The following is a 26,213-nucleotide window of genomic DNA, read 5'->3' as shown; positions in this document are numbered from 1 at the left end:
TATCAATGAAGTCATGCCTCTAGGGGGGGGGTATGACATGATCTTGGCTTCATCGCATCTTACTCCAAACACATTGGAAAAATTCAATTGGCCAGGCACAGTTCAAACTGCGAATCCCGATTATCGCACCTCGTGTGGTTTGTTGGGAAGGGGCAATCTGTAGCGGGGGCGTAGTAATTAATGCATAGATGTCCTCGGATGGCGGGTTGGATATATAAAGTGGTGGTGGGTGGAGTTGGTCTTGCGGATGCGCCGATCCCTCCAAGATAAAGGGTTAAATGGTCGGGAGGAAAGCCATTTCTTAGTCTTCAGGTGATAGACTGTCGGCTTGTTATTATTTCATCTCTTTAATCTGTTTATTTTGTGTACTGGAGTAAATTTCTGAAGATAAAAATAGGTGCACAAGATCTTGATCGATCCTATTTGCGAATAGGAGTGGAAAACCGGCTGATTATCATACAACCCGAACCACGGCACAGAACACCTTCCGTGCCTCATGGAATTATTGAGATCAAGAAAAAATCATACATGTACATGAAGTTCAAAGGTTATACAGCAAAGTAGAAACATGGAACTACGACTCCCTGTTCTCCCCAGAAACAATGGCGCAGCATATCATCATACAGCGGGTCGGTTCGGTCATATCATTATACACATCCAGTCATACGGAATCCCCGAGAATCAGATCTTACTGAGTACTACACCTGCGCGAGCGGGATGGTCGTCGAACTGCGACGATGCATGACCGCCGCCTTGACTGGATATTCCAGATCGAATGGGTCGCTGCGCGTGCTGACCCGCGCGCCCGGATCATAATACCCCTCGCCACCCCCGGCGTCCGAGAGCTCGTTGACGGTGAACGGGTAGCTGAGGCGGTTGAGGAGACTGCTTCCGGCACTGCTGCGGCCATTCGGGAGGATGAGCGTGCTGCCCAGGCTGACGTCGCCGCCGCTGTAGACGGAGCCACCCCAGGCAATGGACACGGGGCGTTGCTGCTGGGACATCTGCGATCGGCGCAGGTGGGTGGAGGTGGAGGTGGAGGTGGTGGGCGATACGATTCCCGGGCTGGGATAGGGGTCGGCGAAAGGGTTGCGCATCACTCGGTCGCATTGAACGGTCGTTCCACGGGATGACGTCGACTTGTAGGTGAATTCGAGGGGCTCGACGAATGGATTAGCGTTTGCAGCGCGGGGGATGGCGGAAGAGCGGGGGTCGTAGTAGGTGTATTCGGGTTTGGAGACGGGGACTCTGGCCACGTGAATGGGGAGTGAGCGGACAGAAGAGGAGGATTCGGAAAGAAAGGACCGGCGCGATTGGTACCCTGGACAAGAAGCACCACCTGGGAGTGCCACAGTAGGTATCTTTTCCGCCGTAAAACCTTCCTCACCTGTGCCGAGGCTCGGCGAGCCTCGACCAGTGCGTCGCTTCGAGCTCATGAAGTAATAACCTAAGACTAAAGCGAGCGCCACGAAGGCCAGTCCACCTAGCACACTGCCCAAGATGGTACGTAAGGGGGTGTTGGAGCTAGAGTCGTGGGGGAAATCTACGGGATCTGCTGAAGTGGTGTGGTTGCTGGAAGTCACATCCGTCGTGGTAGGTATGGCTGTCGATGCAGTACTGATTGCTAAAGACGTCTGGGGCGCTGATGTGATGAGGCTGGCTGCACCAAGCAAGTACTCAGAGTGCTCCGTCGACGATGGTTGCACGAGTTGGCTGGAGCTGAGACTCGGAGTTTGGGTGCTCGTTTGCGAAGACAGTGGGACGTGTTCATGTTGAACACTAGGAAGGTATGAGGTTGTGAAAGCACTAAGACTATCTGTTGTCGCGGTGGTTGCGACGGAACTGGGAAGCATATCTGTAGAAATCGCGGCTGGAGCCTGCGACAGCCGCGTTGCTGCGGTCTGCGCAGGATATTCAAGTGAATTTTGAGAATGTGTGCGGGTTGCAATCGGATCATATGCTGGGACAGTCTCATTGTCGATCAACGACGAAGCATCCGTGTTCGGGACGGCGATGTGAGTTCCTGCTGCCGGCCATGACAAGCTGGTTATTGCCGAAGGTGCCCCCGAGGGCACAGCAATGCTGGACTCTTGTGGGAACCTGGTGCACCTGGTATTCTGAAGAAGCAGACAAGCACTAGGCATGGACATGTCGCCAAGCCCGCAGGCCGAATAGCGCAATGCAAGTTTGCTGGATCCAAGGCCGAAGGCTTTAAAGATATAGACTGCATAAACGTCTGGTATAATTGCAAGAAAGAGAGACTTTCAGGTTATGAGGCCACAGGCGCGTAAAAGAGTGATAGCGCCGAGAGCACGATGGCAGCTGAAACGATCGACTAGAAACGAAAGGAGGGAGTGACAGAAAAGCAGGAATGACAGCAGCTCAGGGCATAGTCACTAAATCTTTCTCATTGTTCTTTTCCTCTATCTGGACAAATCAGGCAGGCCATGACAGGGACGTCGAAGGCGACGACGGCCCGGGTTGGACGGTATTGTTTCAGGATGCGGACGGTGAAGTAGAGGGCCAAAAAAAACGGTCAAATGCGATTCCACGTGAAGAGGCGTCGAAGTTGATGTATCCAGGATGCTAAGGAACACAGCCTCGAAAAGGGCGAGAAAAGCTGACACGAGAGGTTGACGCGAAGGAAAGAAAAAAGAAAACAGAACGGCTGGTCATCCTAGGATGATATCAACAGCAGGCAAGCTAATCTACCGAATGTGTTGGGGCCAGGCGCTTGTATGTGTGCATGTACGTAGAATTGGAAGCTGATATGCGAAGCAGGGGATAAAAAGCTGGATGAAACAGCAGAGCCACCAAAGTCGATCCGACCTGGAAGCAGAGACAGCTCTGACAAGATGGTCATATGGTTGCATAAGAGGGGTTCAGACCCTTTGGCCCCCCCCTCGCGTGAGGAGTAGAAGAGTTCATACCTAGTACTCCGTAGTTCAGGGGACACTCAGGAAACACTTGATGATGATTGAGTGGAGAGAGCAAGGTGATGGATGGCGGGACTCGGGCCAATCATGGGGGGTAGGATCGGCGATGAAAGACCATGAAGAGTGAACTGTGCAATGAGATTGGCTTGCAATCATGCGAGCATGCTGGTATATAGGCATACAGGCATATTTGACAGATATTAGGTAGATCAACAATCCGAATTGAAGGTTAAGCATGAGCGTTAGATTGGGGAGAGTGTTTGACTCGACTGACGGGATACTTCAGCTCACTCTCTCGACTCGGGAGGTCAGACCACCTGATCGTCCCCTGGTCATTGGCTGATGCTCCCCTAGTCCTGAAGTAGACTAGTGTCGGCATCAGGTGCATGCTGAGTCACATAGACTAACCATATTTGGACAAAGCCCCATTCTCCAACTGCGGTGATGGTTGCCTGAGGTTGGATCCATGATACGTCTGCCTACGTCTGCCTTTCCCCTCAATTGTTAGTTGGTTGTTCAATGATTTGACAATAGGAACAATTGGAACAAGGTCATGTCATGTAATGTGAGCAGACAGTTAGTTTGACATTACCTGGTTGTTGCTCTGTCTATGATTCATTGGCTGGCAAAGAGCAGGATCTATGCAAAGGTGTGCCATACGATTGATGTCATGGCAAGAGTGGTTCCAAAGTGGTTCCAAAGTGGTTCCAAAGTGGTTCCTCGCCTGCGCCCAAGGAAAGGCTCCTGACATTCCCAAGGATCTGCCCCAAACTCCGCCAAAACTCACTCATTAATGAGACTAATGAAACTAATGGGCATGGAGACCCTCGAAGGATGGTTGCCAAATGAGCTTGTCCACGTCCCTTGGGCTTGTCCTGGCCTTCTCCTGTTTCTTGCCCGCCACTCCAGAATTTCCCCGCATTGTGTGTGTGTCTTGTAAGTTATACATGAGTAGTTGATCTTCACACAAGAGTAGAACGTGGTCGAGAGTGTATTCAGTCAAGTCGATATGCAGGCAGTACAAAGGTCATTGGCAATGCGACAGACCGGTAAGAGTGATAGGATCAGGAGATCCCCTCGAGGCGATAATCGTCAGTAAGTACTCGAGTAGTTAGTTATCTAGTCTAGTGAGAAGTAAGTGAGTGAGTGAGTGAGTGAGTGCATGACAATGACCATGACCGGGGAATGAATAAATGAATGATGGATAATTGGAGTAAAACCCGCTGTTGATCCTTTCTGCCTCTTGCTGCCTCTTACCACAAGAGCTTCGCTTCTGTTGAAAAGATAGGTAACTACTCCGTACTCTACTTGTCTGTTCGTCTTGCTTCATTCTTAATCATCCCACATTTCCCTCTTCCCCCCTCAATCCAATCCACCACCCACTTTTTTTGCCATCGCTGGTTGGCGCTAATCTCCACCCCAACTTTTACTACCCACTCTTCATTCATTCTTCTTCTTCTTCGTCTTCTTTTTTTTTTTTTTTTTTTTTTTTTTTTTTTTTTTTTTTTTTTTTTTTTTTTTTTTTTTTTTTTTTTTTTTTTTTTTTTTTTTTTTTTTTTTTTTGCCCCCCCCCCCCCCCAATTTGTCTACATGTGTACTATTCACAGCTGCATGACCCCCATTGATTGATCAATCGATCAATTGGTCGCTCCGCCTCTGTTTAATTAGTGCTGTGCAATTCGGCTTGAATAGCTTTCTTCCTCTCCCTTTCTCACCTTATTCCCTTACATTTGACCCATCAAAGCGCTCTCTTCTCTCCCCCCCTCTCTTTCCCTCTCTGCTTGGGTGGCGTGCACACGAACCCCCGGTACAGTACCTTACAGATTATCTCCTCCCACACTTGCGCGTCTCTCCCCTGTGTGATCGATCGACTTTCCCGGCATCATGTTCGGGTGGTCTGGTTCGCTGGGTAAGGCTGCCCGTTTCCCACTATTCTTTGGACAATCTTCCCTCTCATGCAAATCGTTGCTCTCGTACATCAACCACTGTTCTTATCTCGATGGCCCCCATGCAGGACCCTGTAATCACAGCACAGACCCCGCGACATAAGCGGCGGCTCTGCTGGCCTCGTGGTTACCTGAAGCCACAGAGTTCTTTTGCTTCGGTCGCGCAATGGTCTTTGGGGTCAATTCTGCCTTGTGCCTATGCTTCCGAGGGCCCCATACCCCCCAGTGGCTCGCCGGTCGGCTCTCTGCCCAATATGAGCCACGCCCGACACGAATCACCTGTTGACTCTTTCCATTGCTGACATGATGCGATGCAGGCCTTCCGGTCAGCGCAGCACCGGAGAAAGAGCGCTGCCCACCGTCTGCCCCCACACAGCTCGACTTCCCTGTCTACCACGTCCCCGATCTTGCAGAAAATGGGTCCGAAACATCCTTGGCTAGACTCAACGAAGTGCTAGCCTCCATCCGACGGCCGCAAGATATCAATCCACAGAAATTTGAGGCCCTGAATCTGAAGTTGGAATCCGATGTCCCTGCCGCCCGCATTGTCCGTCAATCGGGTCCGAAAACAGCCCCCCCACTTCCATGGGAAAACATGTCGGCCAGATCCTCCCCGGTGGATGAAGATGGCACTCCTATTCTGATGGACAATGAGAACCCATACCCCTCGCGAGACCGGTTTGAACTGCTACAGAGTGAATTACTACTCGATAACGATGACGCATTCAGAGAGGTGGCTAGACTGCCTCCCCAGGAAGGACGGGATCGAGTCAGGGTCACACACACACGCAAGTTTTGGACGGGATTGGAGCGCATGGCTCAGTACTGGGATACCAGCTTGGACGATTACTTCGAGCGCCCGGCCTCCCCGCCATCTGTTCAGGACGATGAACCCATGCAGACGAACGAGGAGCCACAAGTATCCAAGAACCTTGACATCCCAGAGATTCGCATGGATGTGGACGGTATGGACCAGGACGAAGGCCTGGCAGACAGCCCACCAGGTCCTCGGGATCTGAAACCAGAGACTGTGACCCGATACAAAGGTCGCCGTGTTGGTTCAGGGAGTGAAATGCCGGAAGATGCGCGCGACGAAACCATACGAGCATTGACGGAGATGGCTGCCTGGCCCTTTGGATGTCAGGTCGCCCTGCCAATTGCTCCTCCCAAGTTGGCCGCCAAGACGGTCCTATTCCCAGTCCGACAGACCTTCGTGGCCGCTCGATCTCCCAAAGATCGACAGCTGGCCCGTAGTGGCGTCATGGAAGGGCCCGTCTTCACGGCTCAGTGTCGACCGGAAACTGCATTTCGAGGACCCGAAGACACCCCCGGTGAAAGCGTCGGCGATGTGTGTGATCTGCTCCGCGAAGTGGGTGCCATGCTCCTGACCGCACAGGAACGAGCCCGACAGGGAGCCACTGAAGCCAGACCAGGGGAAGGCCAGTGGTGGACGACCGTGCCGCGGTGGGGTGGTGCGCCAAACCATGCCGATGGCGATGGCCATGGGCAAGGTGAAGATGATGCCTCTTCAGTGGAGCAAGGGAATGCTCGCAAGCGTCATCAGATTGAGCATCCATTCCTTGCATTGCGTCGGCCAAGTCTGGTCCGTAACCTGAGCAACAACTCCAAGTGGAAGATCGTGGAACCCGGTCCCAGTCTTTGGGATAGGCGAATGAGGTACATCCAGATCGGGAAGCCCATTGAGAGTCCCTTCGATGATGTACGTAGCCCCGAACTTGCTTTGCGGACGAAAACAGGCATACTGACAGACAGGGCAGATCTACATGCTATCATCTATCAATCACCATCTGGCTATTCTGCACTTGCGTGTACATCGGCGATATCTCGAAATGATTACCCACGGGCGCAGCGACTTCCCACCAGTCTCGGACGGTGATCAACCGTGGCAGGTTCTCCAGCTCCGACGGACCAAGTGGTACGATTTGTTCGACGCCGAAGATCGACTTGAAGTTTTCAAGGGCATCTGGGGCATCTTTCATTATCTTTTACGGCAACAACCTTCCCCTTTCCAGCATCTCAACTGATACTTGTTTCGTGTGTGCATTTCTATGATATCCAGATCTAGCCTTCAGATCTAGCCTTCTCTGCTCTTCATTCTCGTCCACACCCGGTCAAATTTGACGGTGGACATTGCGACAGCGTTTACCTGGACTGATGTCCTATCATGACTCTCTTGCATCATATCATCATATATAGATGGCAGGACCATAGACACCGATAGAAAGCATACCATTCGTCCCTATGATACTCATTCCTTGATTTGACCTGGCCTCTCCTACCTGTCGCGGACTTGTTCTGAGTAGTCCAGGCCGAGTACTGTGTACTGAGTCTCCGGCTACTCCCGATTTAGACTCTCCTACTGCCCTACTGCATGCCTATCTAACTGGATACTTAACTACCGAAAGCAGGCAGCACAGCATAAAAGCATGCCCATCAAACAACCCGCTCCGCAGGAGAGAGTCTCGGGTTACACCACTTTTCATGCCACTCCCCCGTACCCCCCGTACCACCACCACTATCTTCAGTCTACGGTGATGCTGAGGGTGGGATATTCCAAGGAACATCCCCCAGCCCCAATGCATTACCCACGTTATCCATGTTTCCGGTAGCGTCTCGTTCATGCTTGAAGCCCAGAACGATAGCATAGCATGCGGTGAAGGAAACAAGGTACTGTAGATCGCGCCGATGACAGACACCCCCCACACACCCGCCTTTCCTTCTTCCCTTGCTTCCTCTTCGTCTCCTGTGACTATCCGAAAGGTCTGAATCATGTCCTTACCTGCACGAGTCTTACGAAAAAAGAGCCGTGAAGAGCAAGCAAATTCGGATGAGTGGGTGCGAGAGAACCTTCGTTATCCAGACACCCACTTCCATTCCTCATTCGTCCCGATGTAGCCCACCACTTCATGGGGCTTTTTGGAAGTCGAAGTAGTACTGCTTATCCTTCTATCCGGGCGTCCGGGGGTCATCCATGCCTTTTCAACTCTAAAATCCTGTCTGTGTGTTGTTCCACATCGGGAACTACCTTTTCTTGTGGATGTTTCGGCCTCAATAGCTAGGAAGGGGAAGCTTGGGGTATAGTACCCAGAAGAAAGAGTACATTTTGCTGGAGAGGAGGGTGGGGGGGGGGGGGAGACTATCGGGGTCTTTATTTTTTATGGGATGTGTGTGTCGCGTTCTGATACTCTTGTGGTTGGACAGGTTTTCTTTGCATTTTCTGTCTTGGGATATAGGGGGGGATGATGATGAGAGGGGTTTCTGGAGCTTATCTTTTTGCTCTGGGGAGTTGAGGTTTATCCTATTGTATAATGTAGATTGTCGATGAAGATGAGTTGGGATAGGTAGTTGCATACAGGTAGGAACTGTGGTCTGGATTTCTCCTCGGGTTTGTTGCAAGCTCTTCGAGTCTAATGGCAATGAGGAAGGTGGTACAGTATACTAGGTACCTACCTAGTACCTTGGGGACAAGCTACGTTAACTCGTTAGCTAGGAGGCTACTGCTGATGTCCCACCGTTCATCAACTTGACTGATTCATGGACTGGCAGCGAACTCTCTAGTTGATGCACCTCGGTGCCCTACATGCCGCATCAATGCCGACGTGACGTCTCGTCAGCCTTCCCCCCCCCCCCCCCCCCCCCCCCCGACACAGAAGCGAGGGACCAATGGAACCACAAACAACATCAAGAGCAGCAGCATGATTGATGGGAAATAATGCGATCTAGGGAAAGACTTATTTGCAGAATAATTGCATACATGTAACCCCACAACCCCAGCACAGCATTTCCACCGCTCAATAGACCCTGGCACTAGTAGCTAAGTAGTCGGACATACATCTACAAACCCGTCCCCGCTTATGCAAAGTATAGGGGCAAAAGAACACACACCCACAATCATCGGATCAGAAGATCAGCCTGCAACAACAAAATAGGAACAGAAGGAGAAGTGTCCATGGGGGTTTTCCATCGATGGACTGAATCGAGATATGATGATTGGTTTATCGGGAATAGGTGTTGTTGTTTGATCGCCGGGGGGAAGGGATTCCATTTCTGGTGATGCCCTCTCGCCCTCGAAGCTGTGTATACTACGTACAGTACAGAGTACCTAGATCCGGCCAGATCTCTTTTGTTGGGAACGGGTCGGACTACTCCGATATCTGTATGGTGGATAGATGCTTTGGTTGCTTTTCTGTAGCGAGTGCGGTGGGCGTGGGGGTTGAATGTTTGCTTTCGTCCGCTGGGTACATCCGGTGGCATGCGGCTGGATTGGATGAGGGGGATCGGGGAGAATTGGCGAGGTTTGTGGTTGTGGGGGTAAAGGTAAAGTGAGATGTGGATGCATGTAGGCCTCAACTATGGGGTGGGCTGGGGGCGGTTATTATCGCTGCTGGGAGATGGAGTAATTATAGAAGAGACGAGTCAAACGGGTGAGAACTCAAGTAGGTAAATAACATTGGCTGCCTGGAAGTCTGATTGATGGTTGTCGGAAGTTATGAGATTGACATTAACGCGGGTCATAACTGTACGGAGTACTCACTCGGTTATAAATTGAGTTGGCAAGCCCGAGTAGGTAAAGAGGAATTAGTCAAGTTCACTTAGCGAAGGCTGCAAAGGTTTCTCACTGGACACCACCGTGAGCCCCACTGTCTGATACTCTGCAGAAGTGGGTTTGGGGGAAAATCACACACAGGTCTCCATGTACGTGCGCGATCTTGATGAGAAAGGCTTGGAAATGTGGCTCCCTGATCGATAGGGCCCCTGGTAGCTTGTTTATGATCTTATCATCGGATTGTCGTAGATCGCCAGCTAGTCAGAGGTTGCGATTTGCTAATCGATCCTTGGGGTGGATGACTTATCGAGACGTATGCGTCGGAGCGAGCGCAAGGCAACGGATGGAGAAATGGAAGTGTGGGAAGTCTTGAAGAGCGTCGCCATCTGATGAACCAGTCGTGTGGTTCATATACTTCGCAAAGGCGATCCGGTTTTGGACTCATCATCATTCTGCTCACCTTGGGCTCCTGCAATTGAAGACGGATTCTTTCTCCGGCTTAGTTGACTTGTGCAAAGGTAAGCTCTCTGTCTCCTTTGTTGACTTGACAGCGCACATTGTCGATCGATCAATGTGTGTTGGTTTGATGACACAGTCTTGGAGTAGGAGTCGAGAGAACCGCTGTTGTTCCTTGCTTGCTTGCTCGCTTGCTAAGAACAGAGTCTATACAGTAAACTCTGTACTCTGCGCCAGCACTAGCACTACCTAGACAGGGTCACAGTACGGAGTACATACAGCAACAAAAGTATACGGTGTTGTGGCTGAGCTACGAGTAGTCTAGAGCCTGAAGAAGCATCATTTCAAACACATGGTTGCTGATCAGGGGAAGCGGGATATCGTATTCCATCAGGCAGGTACTTTTTGGTTGCTTCCGAAGCTATGACATGACATTTGGCTCTGTGAAATTGCTCGTCAAGAGATGATGGTCTTGGTTGGTTGCTTTTTTTGAGGAGTACTTCGTAGGATAGTGTGTGACCGGTTAGTACTGTAACTAGACACGACAGTACTACTTGATAGTCTGTCTCATCACCAACCATCATCAACAATGTTGATGGGAAGAAAGTGCCGATTAGTCAGCCGAGGGAGGCTTACAATACAATACCTACCATTCGGTAGCCAGTTAATGTACGGAGTACTCCGTACGGTATGTACTTAACTTATGGCTTGCAGTTGATGTATAAGGTACTGTCATGTAGCCTTAGTTGGTGTATATTTGTCTCACCTGAAGATAGTCATAGGCAGATACCTGCTGCACAATTGTTCCGCAATTGTCTGTCTGTCTGTCTGTCTGTCTGTCGGCGATGTTCGGGGGAATCTGAGAAGAGAGGATCCAGACCGATAGGAAATGTGATGAATCCAGTGGCGTGCAAAACCACTACAAGGACCTCGGGCTTGCTTGCTTCTGGTAGGTAGATTCGGTTTCTTCCTTCTCGTGTGCGCCCTGTGCGTCCTCCTTCAAGTTTCAGTTCATCACAAGAGTATCCATGATCCGGGTACTTCCCTCTCATTCCATCTCCCCTGCACCCTGTTGCCATTCTGTAGTCCTACAGGAAATTCATGCAAAACAGCTTCCCGATCCCGCCAACGCGGCCCGTCCGGCAGAAAGATGCCTATGGGTGAGCCGAGCCATAAGTTAGGTACTTACTGCAAAGGAAAAAAAGTCTGTGCTCGAGTCAAAAGACTGTCGCATACTCATCTACCCACAAAATCTTACACATCGCAAGATTCCTGAGCCTCTCCACAACTAGTCGAAGGGTTCCGATTCACCTGTGCTTCCCAGATGGGTTAGTGTCATCTGTCGAATCGAAGGTCATTCTGAATGTAATGTACAGTACGACGTAGGTCTTTATGTATCACCCTCTGCCAGCTAACTTAGGCTATGGATCTAATCCACCCCGCTCCCCCACCTTCTTCACTCACTCTCGCTCGCTCGCTCCCTCTCACTTCGCGAGACGATTGTTTCAGCTTCAACTGACTATCCAATCTGAAGAGGAAACTCGTCTCCATACGATAGGCTTTACGCTTGTCCAACGCCGGGCTAATGCGTGTGGTAACCGCATTTCTTGGTCTCTTCGTTCCCGCTGCACCAAACGCATAGAATAGAGAATAGAGACCCCCTCAAATTGCATGAAACGGGTGCACTGCACATGCAAGCAGCAAGTTGGGAAGATTGGTTCCTGGATTGACCTCTGCGCTAAATGCGCGCCGCCCCAACCCGAGTAATAATCGAGCGATCGGACTGGCAGCTCCTGTGAACCCCCTCCCCGATCGCAGCTCGATTCAAGAACCGATACCCTGGGGCTGGGAGCAATGGTGCGGGTGTCTGGCATGAGAGGAGTCCAGTACAGGAACTCCTCCCCGCCCCTCTCCCTTAATCGTACAGGTCATCATGCACACAGTCTGCAAGAGAAGGCCTTGTCACTCGACTGCTCCCCCACAGCACAGAACATGTTACTCATCAGTGCCACGTTGTCATGAACACACTACATTGTCATGTCCGTGGTGTGTGAGGGAGATCGCCCTCGACGGACGGTAGTCAGATACTCTTATGGCGTGCTCCTTCTGGCAACAAAACAGCAAACCGCAATAAGAAAACATGCCGGAGACGTTCCCAGGTAGCACACTGGTTCAGTCAAGATGAGATTGATACGTTAAGCCGTCCAAACAAAATGAACGCGCCGCTCTTCCGGGAACGGCATCACATACTCATAGTAATAACGAGGCTTTAGCTCAACTTTTGAGTGAGTCGGATCGACAGCAGATCGATTGTGATATAGCGTCACCAGGTCGTTACAATCCACCTCGCGTACCGTCCCAGGTCAGACCGTTGATTGTTTACTAGATGCAGCAATTTTGACCGGTCTCGGATTCTCCAAGTCGCTGCAAGGAGGGTCACTGTTGTCTCGACGCCCACCCTACAAATGACCGAGAGGAGCTCTCTCAAAGTCTTTGACGGAGACATAGCGTAGTATTACTTAGCAACTCTCCTGTAGAAAGGAGCATTCCCTCAACAACCGGCAACATGGAATAACTTACTTGAGATATCGTAGCAGATAGCCACACACACAGCCTGAAAGCTTCACAATAACCCAATTGCCCTTACAAATCTCCGTATAAATCCTCTCCTATTGCCAATCATGCGTCCAGGATCTCCCCAGCCTCACTTTTCAGCGATCCTACCGCGTACCAGTAGAATTATGATCCGACCCCGAACCAACCACCAGAAGCGGGCTGGCCCGCTGTCATTTGCCCAGAGGAGACCGAGACCGCACGGCACTTTTTTTAACTAAAGGGGAGGGAAATATCACATCGAAAGGGCGGAACCCCCAAAGGAGTCATCGGACACAGATCTACTCGGTACTCAGGCAGGCCACTGACCCTCTGACCTTTTCTACGGAGTGGTAAGTTGTACCTCGTGACCTCTATTGTACCCCCTCGGCAGTGGTGAGGACATGTACCATGCACCTCCATAAGGGTTACGGTAGAGTCAGGTAGGGCAGGTAAGTAGCCTACCGTAGGTAGTCGAGGAGAGAGGTAGATTGATGGGCAAATCACAAGCTTGATGGGACGGACGTGAATTCTATCCTAGGTCGCTACCAACTCAGCTTCGTACCCCAACTATTGATCAACATTTTGCTTCAGCCTATGATGAAAATCAAGGTTGTCTGACCCGGTTTCGGAATGGAGCCCGGGCCTCGTGATGAGTTGCTTCCCACTCCATCGTCTATTCGCTGGAAGCTTCGCCCAGATCTCCAGGAGCAAACACTCTTTCCTCTCAGTATGTCGCCGAAGTTCATTCACTTGCGCACAGGGCCCTTCTGTGAGAGTGGGCGAATCAGTCTCGGAGTTCGGCCATTTGTGAAAACGGGGGCTTTGGGTGGTGGCCTGTCTTGAAGGATTTGTCTTTGGGCTGCCGTCTATAGTTTCGATTCGTATCATCGTTCAAATGATCAAGCTACAGAGTAAGAAGCATACGGTATGGGTGGATGGGTGGATGGATGGTGCAGCGGTTGGGCAAAGTGGCGGTGCCCGTTTTCCAGTGGGAAGATGGGTTATCCTTATCAGATGGGCACCGGCCAGTCATCGACGACTCGATGCTGTCTGCGCTCAGACAGCGAAATGGGTTGGACTAGGCCTTGAAGGGAAGAAACAGCAACTCTTCAATACCAGGGTGGTTATTGGAGACTTCCAACCATCCATTACATTACGGTATCAGTCAATAGGGTAGAATTGCCTTTGTTTTCACCTTGATACGGATCGATTCCGAATTCATGTTGGACAGCAGCATTGAAAGGTCAATCGATCAGGATCCCAGGTCTAGTACGGAGTAACTTACCACCCCCTCCCTACCCTACTCAAGGTCCCTTGTGATTCAAACTATTTCCTCACTATCTGGACCCTTCTCTTTGTCGCTGACAATAGTTGCACCTCCAGCCGAATGGTTTTATTAGTCAACGCGTGTAACGTGCAATGAAGGCCAACGGATCCCCAACTACAGTGACAATCAATCTGTACCGAACAGGGCTATCCCTTGCTTCCCCCCCCCCCTTTGGCGCTTTGGTCACACTACCTAACTTACCCAATTCACACACTACTTTATCTACTAATTGAGGAGCTACCTACCTTGCGCTGTCGCACGGAGTACAAATATGCACATCATCCGCCACTAATCTTGCCGAGCGCGCGCCCAACCTTGCAGGATCTTCGTTCAATCAGAGCCAGTTGAGTCGACAGATCGAGAGAGCGAGAGGCTAACAATCCCCCACTCTTTTTCCTGTGAGTAATCGAGAGTGGGAAAATAGTAGCTGGTGGCTCTCTTTTTCTCTCTCTTTACATCGAATGCTATCTCTCTTTTTTCTTCGATTTTTGAAAGAAAAGAGAGAAACAGAAGTGAATCCCCATTCAATTCTTCGAGACCCTTTTTCATCCTTGACAGACCGAGAGGATCGAACAAACAATGCCGGCAGCCGATGGGCGGGTTCCAGGAGACGGGATCGTGGGAGGATACTAAATCTTCGCATAACGCCTTATGCGAGACGAGAAGAAAATGGAACTTGAATAAGACATGACAAGCGGATGGGGGATGGTGTGGATCGTGATTGGCGGTGATGAGTCTCTCTGTAGCTGGAGGAGAATCTTGACCGAATGAATCTCATATGAGAACTTGATATTCAGAATACCTGCTTCTTATTAACTATTGGCTCCATTGTATTGTCGGTCGGTCAGTCCCAGCTGGGTTGGGAGTCGAGACTAAAACATATTGTGGTCCAGCGACCGTGAAAAAAAAATACACATGCCATATATCGATCCCCTGGACGATCACGGCCGTCAAAACTGTGCCCCAGTCTTTCCACCTGATGACTTATGACTTACGGTAAGCCGACATTGTTATCCTGGTCAAAAGATCTATACCGGTAGTAATGAGTACTGTACACTGCAGTGAGTGAGTGAGTATCTGGCTCCCTGGCTGCCTAGCTACCTTGCTAACTTACCTACCAGGTTAGGCTAAGAGATCGCCGGCGGACAACAGTGTGCGATTGAGTCTCCGTACTCCGTAGCCCCATGGAAAATGCAGTGAAAGGTTAAGCTCGATTACCTACAATTTCCCCGAAGTGACCAAGCACTGTACGACCGTGACCATTCTTTGAGCGGCCCTGATGATAGGGAACCTCTGCAAGCAGATCAGAATGGTCCGTTACGTGCATTTCTTTAATCTTTCCTGTAACTACTTGCATCAATTAACTAACGTTTGGCTCCTTTCCCGGGCGCGAGGTCTTACGAGCTGAGGCTCAAACCTGAAGGAAGGGGTTTCGCGTCCGCATACCGAATGAATGTGTATCGCATTACGGAGTACAGTACACCAAGCGAAGCCCCCCTCCCCCCTTCCAGTGGCGAAATGGGGGGGTGGGAAGAAGGAGAGGGTTCCAGAAAAGTAGCCTTGAGGGTCTTAATCTCTTGAAGCTCAAGATCCAAATTCCTGTCCTTGATCGATTTCGTATGGAGAACACCCAGCAAATGAAGAATCTCAGTGCTACAAACGGCGTTTGGTGGAAACAAAAGGTCGACCGGTGACGTTTGTTTGGTGATCGGTGTTGATCTACAATCCTTGTAATTTATCCGCAGTTGTTTTTCTTCCCGTAGATTACCGCGCCCCGAAGGTCTCTCCCGCGGTTGATTATTTCACAGCTCGTTCCTGGCAGGGAGAAAAGAGAAGATGGGGGGGGAGGCGCTGGCTGAAAGTTTAGAATAGATGCCAACGGGAGTTGAACCAGGGAACAATATCGCCACTATGTTTTCGCTTCTCTGGTTGTGGGGTCGGAAACAGATCCATTCCTCTCCAGCTTGGAGCTCTCAACTGGCAGCATTGAGCCAGGAAAAGTGGTAGGTTAGTAGCTACCTAGCTACTTACCTAGTCCGAAACATATGCATGTCAGAGTCTCGGGCAGAACATGGATTGTGGCGTGACCCTCAGCTTCTTCAGCATGAGATCCACGATCACTGACTGCCGACTGACTGGTTTGATGGCTGTTTGCATCGACTATTGAAATCCGTTGTCCACCGCATCCGCATGTCACTTCGGTTGTTTCTCCGCCTTTTTCGAGGCGCTCGCCGCCTGGGAATTTCTCCTGAACTGCTGCACTACTTATATAACCACGCTCACCGTCTTCTGCTTTTTCTTTTCGCCGGGGGGCAACCTTATCACCCCTCCCCCTCTTTCCCCCGGTTCAAACTCTCGTCGTTCGCTGCTCGCAGTATTGGATGTATTCATGTTAGGCATCAACGGTCGTGGCCGGGCAGGAGGGAAACCGACGAAAGAAGAGCTGACCGCTCGGTCAGTCAGACGCCTTGAAGGTGACGGATGTCGCCCCCTTGTTCATAGTCCAAGGATCTACGGAGTAGAGTACCTTCGATCACAAGAAACCAGAGACACGAGTAAGAGTCCGAAACATAGTTACTGTACCTAGTCAAATGGGCAGCACTGCGAGACCGGAAAAATGGTTCTAACGACAGCAAGCATGCTTGAAGCAACAAGCACATGTAAACTTCCGTTGCTCCCCTCATTTACCTCCAGTCAGTGTCCTCATTACTCGTAGCTTGGTGTTTATCCATTCTCGGCTGGTGGGCAAAGGGATTGGGTCATTCTTTGATGGACAGATCAACTTTGCTGTCCCTTCAGATCATCTTACCGGTACCTATTCTTCAACAATGCCCCATCGAACATCAGTCCATCAGTCCATCATTCCCCTCCACCCTTCCCCATACCGTATTTTCTCCCTCCCTGATGACCATCTTTCTTCTTCATTGACTCTCCTAACCTCCTACCACATGTGAAGAGGATAGCCGCCCCCCTCAGGCGCTTTTGGGCACCGATCATTTCCTGGTCCATCAACCGACCATCAGCCGAAGAAAAACCGTTCTCGATCGGACCCGAAAATTAAGGCAGTATCATCTACGGATGGAGTTCTCTGTATCTGTCAATGGAATATGTTTGATATTAGATCAACCGGGGTCACACCCTCGCTTTTCATCTCTGATACACCTCCATGATATTATCCTTGCTTTCCCCTTCTACCCAGTATGATTGTTTTTTTATATAAGCCTTTTGGGTCAAGCCGAGCGAAAGTCTCCAGTCAAACCCATGTGGCACTTGGGAAGGACCGGAACTGATTGCGGGCCCTTCCACCCTCGCGTTACAGGCTCTCTCTGACTTCCCGAACGGTCACCCCTCCCCCTGCTTCCACTTTCAGCCAAGTCAGTTTCTGCTACTACTCATAAGTATCTTCAGACGATCGAAGAATATGACGGGCTTTTAAATTACCGATGTACAGGTTCTCAGTACTCCGTAGGCTTTTCGAAAAAGGGCTGTGTTCATGCTGAACTGGGCTCCTACGATTCACAGCCTAGGTAGCATTTTTAGTCAATCCTAGCCTATCAGCAGCTCCAGTTTGCGGCTCCACTTGCTGCTGCTGCGCGCGCTCCTCACACACAATGGTTTTTATTTCCACACGCGCGCTGACTTTCCCTCCGGAGACTATATTTTCTTCCTCTTATGTTGGAGGATCAACTTATTTCGGCTCTATGTTTTGCGGTGGATTACTAGATTCGTGTCCGAAGAGGAAACGAGGATCTCCAGTGGAAAAAAAAAGGCATCGTCTTTCTAAGCGCAAAGAAGACCAAGCGGAGGACAGCCCAGACCCAGACCAGCCCAGCGGTCCTCGAGAAAAGCGATCTGTCAATTTTGGTGGCTTTGTGTTGATTCATGCAAACCAGGATCCTGGTTCGGGCTTACCAGTCCCAATTTACCTGACGGAGACCATGCAAGCAAGCAGCAAGCAAGCAAGCAAGCAGGCAGACAAGCAAGAAAGAAGAAGAAGAAGAAGAAGAAGAGAAAGTAGAAGTAGTTTAGCTAGTCTAGCAGCAGCAGCAACAGTAGCCGGACCAGAATATGCAATAGTTGAAGAAGAAGACAGGGACTCTGGGGAAGAAGGGGTCCAGAAGGGTTGCGCAGCACAAGTGAGAACTGAATCGCTTTCGTTTTTTTCTGTAAGGATCGTAGGGGCAGATACTCTAACTACTATGTAGGTATACCTACTGCTAAGTTGGCGTACTGCTGCTATTGTTCGTTCCCTTTCCTTGTAATTGTTGTTATTGTTGTTGTTGTTGTTTCACACCTGATCCGTCTTCTTTCCCTCCGCCAGTAAAAGAGTCAATAGGTAAAGCAGGTGGAAGTGATGGAAGTATTGAATTGCGGTAGAGGTACTGGCCTAGAGAGGTAGATTGCTTCGAAGAGAGAAAGGGAAGGAAAGAAAGAGCTTGAAGAGACTTGGAGGGAAGAAAAGAGGGGCATCAACACCCTCAACTTACAGAGTACAGTTGTCACTGTCACTGCTCCTTCCGCCGTTTGTCTAATACTTCGTTTCTTTGCTCATCACGCACATCCATTCCTGTTAGTATTATATTATTTTGATCCCAATTTTCTGTCTTCCTTTCTTCCTCTCTTCCTCACCTTGGAGCCCGACTTTCCCCCCCATTTTGAGTGAGTGAGTGAGTGTGAAATTGATCTCTGGGTCCTTTTCCCCTCCCCCTTCCACCATAATAATAAGAAGAAGAAGAAGAGGAAGGGGAAGAGGAGGAATAACAATCAATCTATCTATCCATCGTCATTTTCTCTTTCCAGCATTTCGATCCCGCCTTTGACCTTTTACCTTTTACCTTTTACCCCATCAGATCAACCCGCTGTTGCCGAGAGAGGACCGACTGACTGACTGACTTTATCTTGTTCTTCATTCAGTCACCAAGCGGGAAGTCACTGACTGCTTCAACAACTTATGCCCAATTCCAGTTTTAACAACAGTTTAATAATAATTCTCTCGAGGATCCATCCATCATCGATTTTACACCCCCTCCCTCCCTCCCCCCCCCCCCCCCCCCCCCGCCCCGGTAGCCCCGTTCTGCTTCGTTCTGGGACCCGTTGCCGAAATTCTCTCTTTCTTCTCCTTCTCTTCTTAAGGAAAAAGAAGCCCACACAACCTGAATCCTCCGAACCTCGACCACCGTTCGATCTACTAACTACGGTACGGAGTACTACCCAGGTAATCAATTTATCCACTCTCCTCCCCTTCCTTTCTTCTTCCTTCCCCCGGGCGACCCGACAGCTTGGCTTAGCTACCTGCCTAAATATCTCCCGCTGGATCGAAAAACTGCCAGACTTGACCTCCCGTCGTCGGCGTCGTATTTATTTTTCTTTTCTTTCTTTTCTTTTTCTTTTTTTACCCTATTTGGATTAATATTTTTTCTTTAAAGGGTTCTTCTTTGGATCGTTTATTATTCTTCTTATTATTATTATTATAATCATCATCATCATTTGATTTAATCTGACCTGGAAAACACCCATTGCGTATGTTACACTTAACTTCCTTCTTGCCTTGCTTCTTCTTTTCGTTTCTTTTTTTTCTCTCGAGTTTCTTTTTCATGTTGTTGCTTTGCTTCTGTTTTTCCCCTCTTGTGATGGAATTGCTCTCCTCTCCTCTCCTCTCCTCCTCACACATTCTCACATGACATGCACGAAGCCTGACACCACCAAACATCTCTAGGAGCCTGGGTAATGGTCCCTCTTGCAGCTGGGACATTGTATCCGAGACTTTCTTTGTCTCCCCCTTCTCCAAGTGCTTACCGAGCGCTGCGACTACTATCTACTGGGCCGACTCTAACGACTTTCAATCTCCAAACCCCCTTCCCCTCCCGATAGAGCTCGGGGTCTGTGATTCTCACCCAGCCAGTCTATCGGCCTATTTTCGACGGCCACTAATAGTAGCCACACACTCTGACCGTACATTCATCCATCCATCTATCCACCCATCCATACATCCATTCATCCACAACAGACTACGACAAACCAGTCTCGGTGTGTTCCACTCCTCTAACTCGTTGATTTATTTACCTTAGTCTCTCTACCTGCGGAGATCGTTGGCAGTTCTCTCTCTCTCTCTTTCTCTCTCCCCCCTCTCTCCCCCCCCTTCCCCCTCCACCGCCCCTCCTCCTTCAACCCCTCTCCCCTGCTATACATGCTACTATCACTCGCCCTCTCACGCTTTTTGTACATGCGCCTGGAGTTCTACCCGTCTTATGGTCGATTTCTTGTTGCGACCGATGGCCGGATGATATTGCAAGCACGGCTTGCCCCCTAGTCTTGTGTCTGTTTACTACGATGTGCTGCCGGCCGTCCCATTAATCCCTCACTCTCATCACCTTGTTTGCGAACCCTGTACGGCCAAAAATGCTCCTTTGTTGCTTGATCACTCGGCCATCCATTCGTTCACGTTCTCTATCCAAACAAAGCTAACGATTGCCAGGCTACTTATTTGCGCAAGAAGCGACCACTACCTGCTGATCCTTTCTCGCCCCTCACCTCGCGATTCAATCGCTACTTGCAAGGTGCGGCGCATGGTCTCTGGTCTTCCTCGATCTAGTCTCGAGCAACAAAGAGAATCCCACAGCTCTGAAGCCAATTGCTGAGCGATCTGACGCGCAGGGAAGAAGTTGCCATTGGATTTTCTGACACCCTGATCGCTGGGCGAGGTGCAACTGTTGTCCGGGACAGCTCAAGCTTTCCATTTACCCCCAGCACTCCGGCCGCACATCAACAGCATTTGTGCTCATTTCGATCGTAATCATGTCCTCGTGACTGCATGGCCTACCTACCATTGAGCTGATTATCGGTTGTTGATTTGTGACAACCAGACGCTCCGGGCTTAGCCCGCAAGTATCTGTTCAACAGAAGCCCAAACGCAGGCAGGTTGTATCGACTGGTCATCGCCCATTGCACTTGCTCGCTTCCATGCATCGCATACCGCTCCCCGAAGGGTCGCACGGTCTGCCCAGCACGTCCGGCGTGTTTGACCAGCCATGGCGTCCTCCGTACGCGCCTTCTTTCGACACCCACCCTGCGGACCAGCGGCGCACGTCGAGCGCACCTCAGCCTCCGCTCCACGCGCACCCGTATTCTGTCATGTCGAATCGGGAACTGCCGCAGCTTCCCCCCGATGGGCCATATGCCCGGCAAACCAGTCTACCTGGACCACCAACGCATACGCCCCCAGAGACGCACCCGCCTCCACCTCCTCCTCACCCGAGTTTCCGCCCGCCGATCAACGGAGCGCCTCATGAGCCGCCACCTCATTCCGCACCCCCAGAGTATCGACCTCCAGTAGCACGAATGTCGTTCCCTCCCCCGGAGACGCCTGTGGCTGTCGGTGACCCTGCACCGCCCCCACAAACCCTACCACCAGCCCCGTATACTCCGCCGGTGCCCCTCTCACAGACACCTACACCTTACGATCCCGCCTACTTCCCGAATCAGGCATTCGGGATGCGCCATCGCAAGGCAGCTCGGGCTCAACAGGTAATTAAACGTCTTCTTCTCTTGGAACTGTGGCTGCTGAAGAATCGTGTCGACTGACTTCCGTGATGTCGCTATCCTTCAAGGCGTGTGATCAATGCCGAGCAAGAAAGGCCAAGTGCGATGAAGGTCGTCCGGCTTGCAGTCATTGCAAAGAAAATAACTTGATATGTGTTTATAAAGAAGTGCCCCCTCACAAGTCTGTGACCCGCCCTCTCCTCTGGTTCGTCTAGGTCTTGGTGATCGCATGCTGACCGCCTCCCAAGACAAGAAAGAGCGACCCAACAAATGATGGACCGTGTGCAACAGCTGGAAGATGCAGTGATAGAACATATAAGACGGGTGGTATCTATGCAAGTTGAGCAAGGGAACCAGCTCACGGCTATCTTGCAAGGTACCGGAATTTCAGACACGAAGATCATACAGGCTGCCGAAACGCAGAAACAGTCACTCAGCCGAATGTCGAAACCAGACATCGCCGATCTCCTCCAAAAGACCGAGACTAAAGACGAGACAATATCCAATTTCGTGAATCGGGAACTTGAGAAGGCTGCCGAAGGGGAACCACAGATGCTGGTAACCGGCGAGGATGGTGAACTTTCTATTCCCGTTGAGCATACGACGGCGGCCCACAAACTGCTCATGTGGCCGTCAATCAAAAGTCTTCTTTCCCCACGCGAGTATGATGAGGATTATGTGATGAGGCTTGAGGAAGAACGTGGTCTGATCCTTGTTTATGGGCGGGGTGAAGGCCATAACGACAGCGAGGACCTGACCGCATCACCTCCGCCGAACGGGCATCCTGCACGGGACCATACCTACCCAAATGATGCGGCTGCTGGTGGACCATGGGGCTCTGTACCTCATCAGAAAGGCACACCCATCAGAACCAGGCCAGATGCTCTGGATGAGAATGGGTACTTTACTACGGATGCCGCTACCGTTCGCTGTTATTACCAGAGCTACATGGACCACATACACAAACTCCACCCGTTCCTCAACCAGAATGAATTGGAAGAACGAATGGAAAGGTTCATTGCACGGTACTGCCCTCCGGCGAATGCAACCTCAGCGCCTATTCTCAACGGCAATGGCAATGGCCCGCGGAGCGCAAAGCGAAAGCGATCCTGCGAGACTCTACATGGTGCGGGCTGCGATGTCCCATCCCCCAGCTCCATTACGCCCGATGGCCTAAGCGGCCGTCGCGTCGAGAAGTCGTTGAAAAATGCAATCAGCCTTCTAGTTCTTGCACTTGGTAGCATCTGTGCAACAAAACCTCCCGTTCCTGGACCGGTTACTGATGTCCCTCTGAACTTTCGAGACGAGTGTATCCCAGGTCCAACCTCCCGAAACATGCTTTCACGGGCAGATTCCTTGTCAGCCGTGCCACCGCAAGGCAGCTTCTATTCTCAGGCGGATGGTCAATCCTTTTCTTCGATGGATGGTCGCAAGGCGTCCTCGGATCGCACAGGGCATGCGTTACACCCCCGGAAACCGCGCAACATAGACGTCATTCCCGGCCTGGCATTTTATGCCTATGCGACTCAGATCTTGGGAAGCTTACAAGGTGCCAATGGCCTCGATCACGTTCAAGCAGCCTTACTTGCAGGATTATATGCCGGACAACTGGCGCACCCTTTTCAGAGCCACGGGTGGATCTATCAAGCAGCAAGAGCTTGTCAGGTGCTTGTGCGGACGTAAGTTCCAAATTCTATACCTGTTATGTGCAGTTTATGTCTGACATAGTGAGGCAGAAAACGATATGAGCAGTATGTTGATGGACCCCTCAAAGACTCCATTGACTTCGCATATTGGACCTGTCTGCAACTGGAAAGGTATAGTCTGGGCCCGCTTCACACCGACAGGTCGTTCACCAAGCTAATCGCACCTCCGTGTAGTGATATTCTTGCGGAACTCGATCTTCCGGCTAGCGGCATATCCCGATCAGAAGGCCGAATTTCCTTGCCGAAAGGAAAATATACACTGACTTTACCGAACGAGATCTCTGCCCCGAGCACCATGATGATGTTCTTCTATTCCGCGCAGATTCACCTCAGAAAGGTTCTCAATCGCGTTCATACAGATCTGTACAAGGTTGAAAGTGAGTGAACTGCCCGCGTAAGTTCTCAACCATTCAGCTAACATCAACCCAAGGAAAGGGAGAATCGCGTTGGTCTTCCCATGTTCAAGAAATCCTGAGCATGAATTTGGAACTTTGGAGGAGCAGTCTGCCCGAAGTGATGCGCTGGAAAGACACGGATCCACCATCGAAAGACATCAATGTGGCCCGCATGCGTGCCAAATACTACGGGGCACGGTACATCATTCATCGGCCGCTTCTATTCCATGCTCTACATTTTGCCAACGACACCAGTAGCTCAGCATCCGTCGACTCTCCTACTGGATCAGCGATCTCGGGTTCGAGGTCACAACAAGTGTCCCCTTCCCTGACCCACAGCCAACGCGCCATTGGCATGGCACGTCTAGCCAGTGATGCCGGTCCAACCGCGCGGAGCGCTCCAACTCCGACCCCAGGGGGTGGGAACTGGGCGTCCTACGCATATCGCGATCTCCAACCCAAGATGCGGAGAGCGTGCAAGGTGTGCATCGACTCCGCCATGCTGAGCACCGAGGCCTTCGACGGAATTGATGGTCGTCCTGTTGTGACCAACATCTTCGGCACAGCTCACGCGTATGTTGCTGTTCTTGATACCCTACGTGCTGACACATCGTACTGACCGATCTTTTGTTGGCTAGTCAATTTGGTAACATGTTGGTGTTGTCGGCTACGTATATGTCGAGTTTATCCGAGCTTGTCGATCGGAACGATTTGGAGCGACTCATGAAGCGAACTATCCGTTTCCTTCTCCAAAGTCGCGAAATTTCGCCTAGCTTGCGAGCTGATGCGAAGATTCTGAGCGAGATATATGAGAAGATTTTCGGGGATTCGATTGAAAGCTTCATCCAGGCGTGATACGCATATGGATCTTTCCGATGCCTTAGCCTGAGACCGAAGAGATTCATGCGAATGATTGTGCGATACTTCTGCCACCATTTCTTTCCAACCACCCCTCATACTTCTTATACAACGCTTATTGATGATTTGTACCCAATTGGCAACTCCGGCCTACGCGGGCCATTTTTTTTTTTCCTGCTCAGTGTTCTGGGATATGTTGGTCATACACGAGGTCATGCCCAGTGGCTATATGTTACTCTTTGTGGATTGCTATCAAAAGCCTGTCTTTCACTAACTCAATGTATGTCTCATCGGTTGCCTTGAATCGATGCGGAGCAGGACAGCCACTTGCAATGCCCGTTATCATGTGTTGGTCATATTCGTTTTCTATTTCTTTTCAGGAGTTGATCTGGGCCAAGGGCATAGGCCCTGCTTTTGGGAGTTGATGTGGCGTCGACTGTCTCGTGCTCGCGAGGTGAACAGTGAAATGGGAGGTATATCTGCTTTGCATTTTCAGCGCATCGAGGGTGAAGATCACGTATATTACAATGCTTGCGGTCTCTCTTTCATTATATTGCTCTTCCTTGGAGTTTGGTCGGGGTGGTCTTCCCCTGCATTGTTAATCTTCTGACCGAGGGGGGTCTGTTGAATGGCGACTGCCTTATCGTCTGTGGTGCGGTGCACCTCATGAATCTGTGTATGGGTACTTACTATACACTGAGATTTCTCCATTGTTCTCTTTATTCTTCCTTTCCATTTTTCTTCTCCTTTTCTCGGCCCATTTCCTACTAAAGCTGTATATACACGAGCGACATCGACTCTATGCCGCCGAGGCCGAATGTAGCTAGACACATTGTTGTGGGGAAAGCGCAAAGACTTGGAAGAGAGGCTAGATGGCGTGCGCATGCAAGTAGATAGCCAATACTTGCATTACAGTTAGATGTACTGTACTTATTGTACGGAGTACGCAGTAGGCAGTGACTTAGTGTAGGTAACTTACCTAGTTGAAGCAAGTCAGCTCAGGTGCAGAGCCGTCATTTCCGCCGGTGCACGTGCAACGATCGGTCGGGCCCAGCCTCGCCGTCTTACTGCCACGGACTCGGACTTGCATCGATCGATCCACCAACCATTCAATAATCAGCTAAGTTAAACAACAGCACAACACAAACAGATTGACTGACAGCTCAGCTACGACGAGTATGTCCCCTGAGTTCCATCGTCATCAGCCTATCCTCATCCACATCCACTACCCAGGGATTCTTTCACCCTCCCATCTGTTCAACTTCTCCAGTCTATGCTACCCGCATTCTGACACAGCTTCCCATCATCCATGATAATTACCCCACATTCCTTGAGCCTTCCTTCCCACGCACGCTTCCTTTCTTAATTATCATCATCATCATCTAAATCTACTAAATCGTGTCAAATTCATCTGCCCAGCATCAGCCATCCTTTCTGGGTCTTGCCCAGCCCGCTAAGGCCGATTACTGGTCCAGTGCCTTCGTGAGGTTTTGACTGTCAGCCCGCCAGCCGCCAGCCGCCAGCCAGCCAGCCAGCCAGCCCCAGGGTGTGGCTCTGGTCTCCGCTTGCTTCCCCTTCCTTTCCCTCCCGGTTTCCAACCAGCAAAGATCCACGGTTCACTTGTTTACTTTTCTTGGTCCTCCTCCGGCTCCCGACCGGAGTCCCACACAACAACCACAATCACAACAACCACTTTACCGCTGCCGCCGATCTAACCACCACCTACCTACACCTAGGCTATATTCATCCACCAAGCACACTAATCATTCACCCCAGCCTCCTCATCCTTCAAGGTTCGCTTTTTCTCTTTCCTCTCTTTCGCATTCGTTCTTTCTCTCCCCCCTCCCACCGCCTGCCTTCTTCTCTTCCTTCCCTTTCAACCTTCCCC

At 50.6% G+C, this 26,213-nt stretch overlaps 4 protein-coding genes across 4 annotated transcripts; 2 read left to right on the top strand and 2 right to left on the bottom strand.

Annotated features, from left to right (window-relative positions):
• Nucleotides 1-631: 631 nt before the first annotated feature.
• On the bottom strand, nt 632-2,547 carry BO72DRAFT_227035 (uncharacterized protein). Its single transcript, XM_040939821.1, has one exon. It carries the CDS (start codon nt 2,148-2,150, stop codon nt 699-701), a length of 1,452 nt encoding a protein of 483 aa, XP_040797722.1. The 5' UTR covers nt 2,151-2,547; the 3' UTR covers nt 632-698.
• A 2,159-nt stretch (nt 2,548-4,706) lies between these two features.
• Nucleotides 4,707-7,148, top strand: BO72DRAFT_451401 (uncharacterized protein). The gene is made up of 3 exons (XM_040945478.1): nt 4,707-4,845; nt 5,200-6,602; nt 6,661-7,148. The coding sequence occupies exons 1-3, from the start codon at nt 4,821-4,823 to the stop codon at nt 6,925-6,927; spliced, it is 1,695 nt and encodes a 564-aa protein (XP_040797721.1). The 5' UTR covers nt 4,707-4,820; the 3' UTR covers nt 6,928-7,148.
• A 7,422-nt stretch (nt 7,149-14,570) lies between these two features.
• Nucleotides 14,571-15,325, bottom strand: BO72DRAFT_226892 (uncharacterized protein). The gene is made up of 4 exons (XM_040939820.1): nt 15,229-15,325; nt 15,050-15,174; nt 14,823-14,883; nt 14,571-14,760 (listed from the first exon to the last, which is right to left on the bottom strand). Exons 2-4 carry the CDS (start codon nt 15,152-15,154, stop codon nt 14,672-14,674), a joined length of 255 nt encoding a protein of 84 aa, XP_040797720.1. The 5' UTR covers nt 15,155-15,174; nt 15,229-15,325; the 3' UTR covers nt 14,571-14,671.
• A 5,252-nt stretch (nt 15,326-20,577) lies between these two features.
• clcA (putative C6 finger domain protein) lies at nt 20,578-24,585 on the top strand. The gene is made up of 7 exons (XM_040939819.1): nt 20,578-21,351; nt 21,435-21,547; nt 21,615-23,045; nt 23,103-23,183; nt 23,247-23,449; nt 23,503-24,040; nt 24,106-24,585. The coding sequence occupies exons 1-7, from the start codon at nt 20,788-20,790 to the stop codon at nt 24,320-24,322; spliced, it is 3,147 nt and encodes a 1,048-aa protein (XP_040797719.1). The 5' UTR covers nt 20,578-20,787; the 3' UTR covers nt 24,323-24,585.
• Nucleotides 24,586-26,213: the final 1,628 nt, after the last annotated feature.

This window comes from Aspergillus fijiensis (assembly GCF_003184825.1).
Source record: "Aspergillus fijiensis CBS 313.89 unplaced genomic scaffold BO72scaffold_56, whole genome shotgun sequence".
NCBI classification, from domain to species: domain Eukaryota; kingdom Fungi; phylum Ascomycota; class Eurotiomycetes; order Eurotiales; family Aspergillaceae; genus Aspergillus; species Aspergillus fijiensis.
This window is presented reverse-complemented; position numbering and strand designations above follow the sequence as displayed.

Coding starts and splice junctions, on each gene's coding strand:
- clcA (XM_040939819.1), top strand. CDS start 20,788: ATGCATCGCATACCGCTCCCCGAAGGGTCGCACGGTCTGCCCAGCACG. Junction 21,352..21,434: donor AGGCAGCTCGGGCTCAACAG/GTAATTAAACGT, acceptor CTATCCTTCAAG/GCGTGTGATCAATGCCGAGC. Junction 23,450..23,502: donor AGATCTGTACAAGGTTGAAA/GTGAGTGAACTG, acceptor CATCAACCCAAG/GAAAGGGAGAATCGCGTTGG.
- BO72DRAFT_226892 (XM_040939820.1), bottom strand. CDS start 15,154: ATGCACGTAACGGACCATTCTGATCTGCTTGCAGAGGTTCCCTATCAT. Junction 14,884..15,049: donor TTGGTCACTTCGGGGAAATT/GTAGGTAATCGA, acceptor CACTCACTGCAG/TGTACAGTACTCATTACTAC. Junction 14,761..14,822: donor GATAACAATGTCGGCTTACC/GTAAGTCATAAG, acceptor GTGATCGTCCAG/GGGATCGATATATGGCATGT.
- BO72DRAFT_451401 (XM_040945478.1), top strand. CDS start 4,821: ATGTTCGGGTGGTCTGGTTCGCTGG. Junction 4,846..5,199: donor CGGGTGGTCTGGTTCGCTGG/GTAAGGCTGCCC, acceptor GATGCGATGCAG/GCCTTCCGGTCAGCGCAGCA. Junction 6,603..6,660: donor TTGAGAGTCCCTTCGATGAT/GTACGTAGCCCC, acceptor CAGACAGGGCAG/ATCTACATGCTATCATCTAT.
- BO72DRAFT_227035 (XM_040939821.1), bottom strand. CDS start 2,150: ATGTCCATGCCTAGTGCTTGTCTGCTTCTTCAGAATACCAGGTGCACC.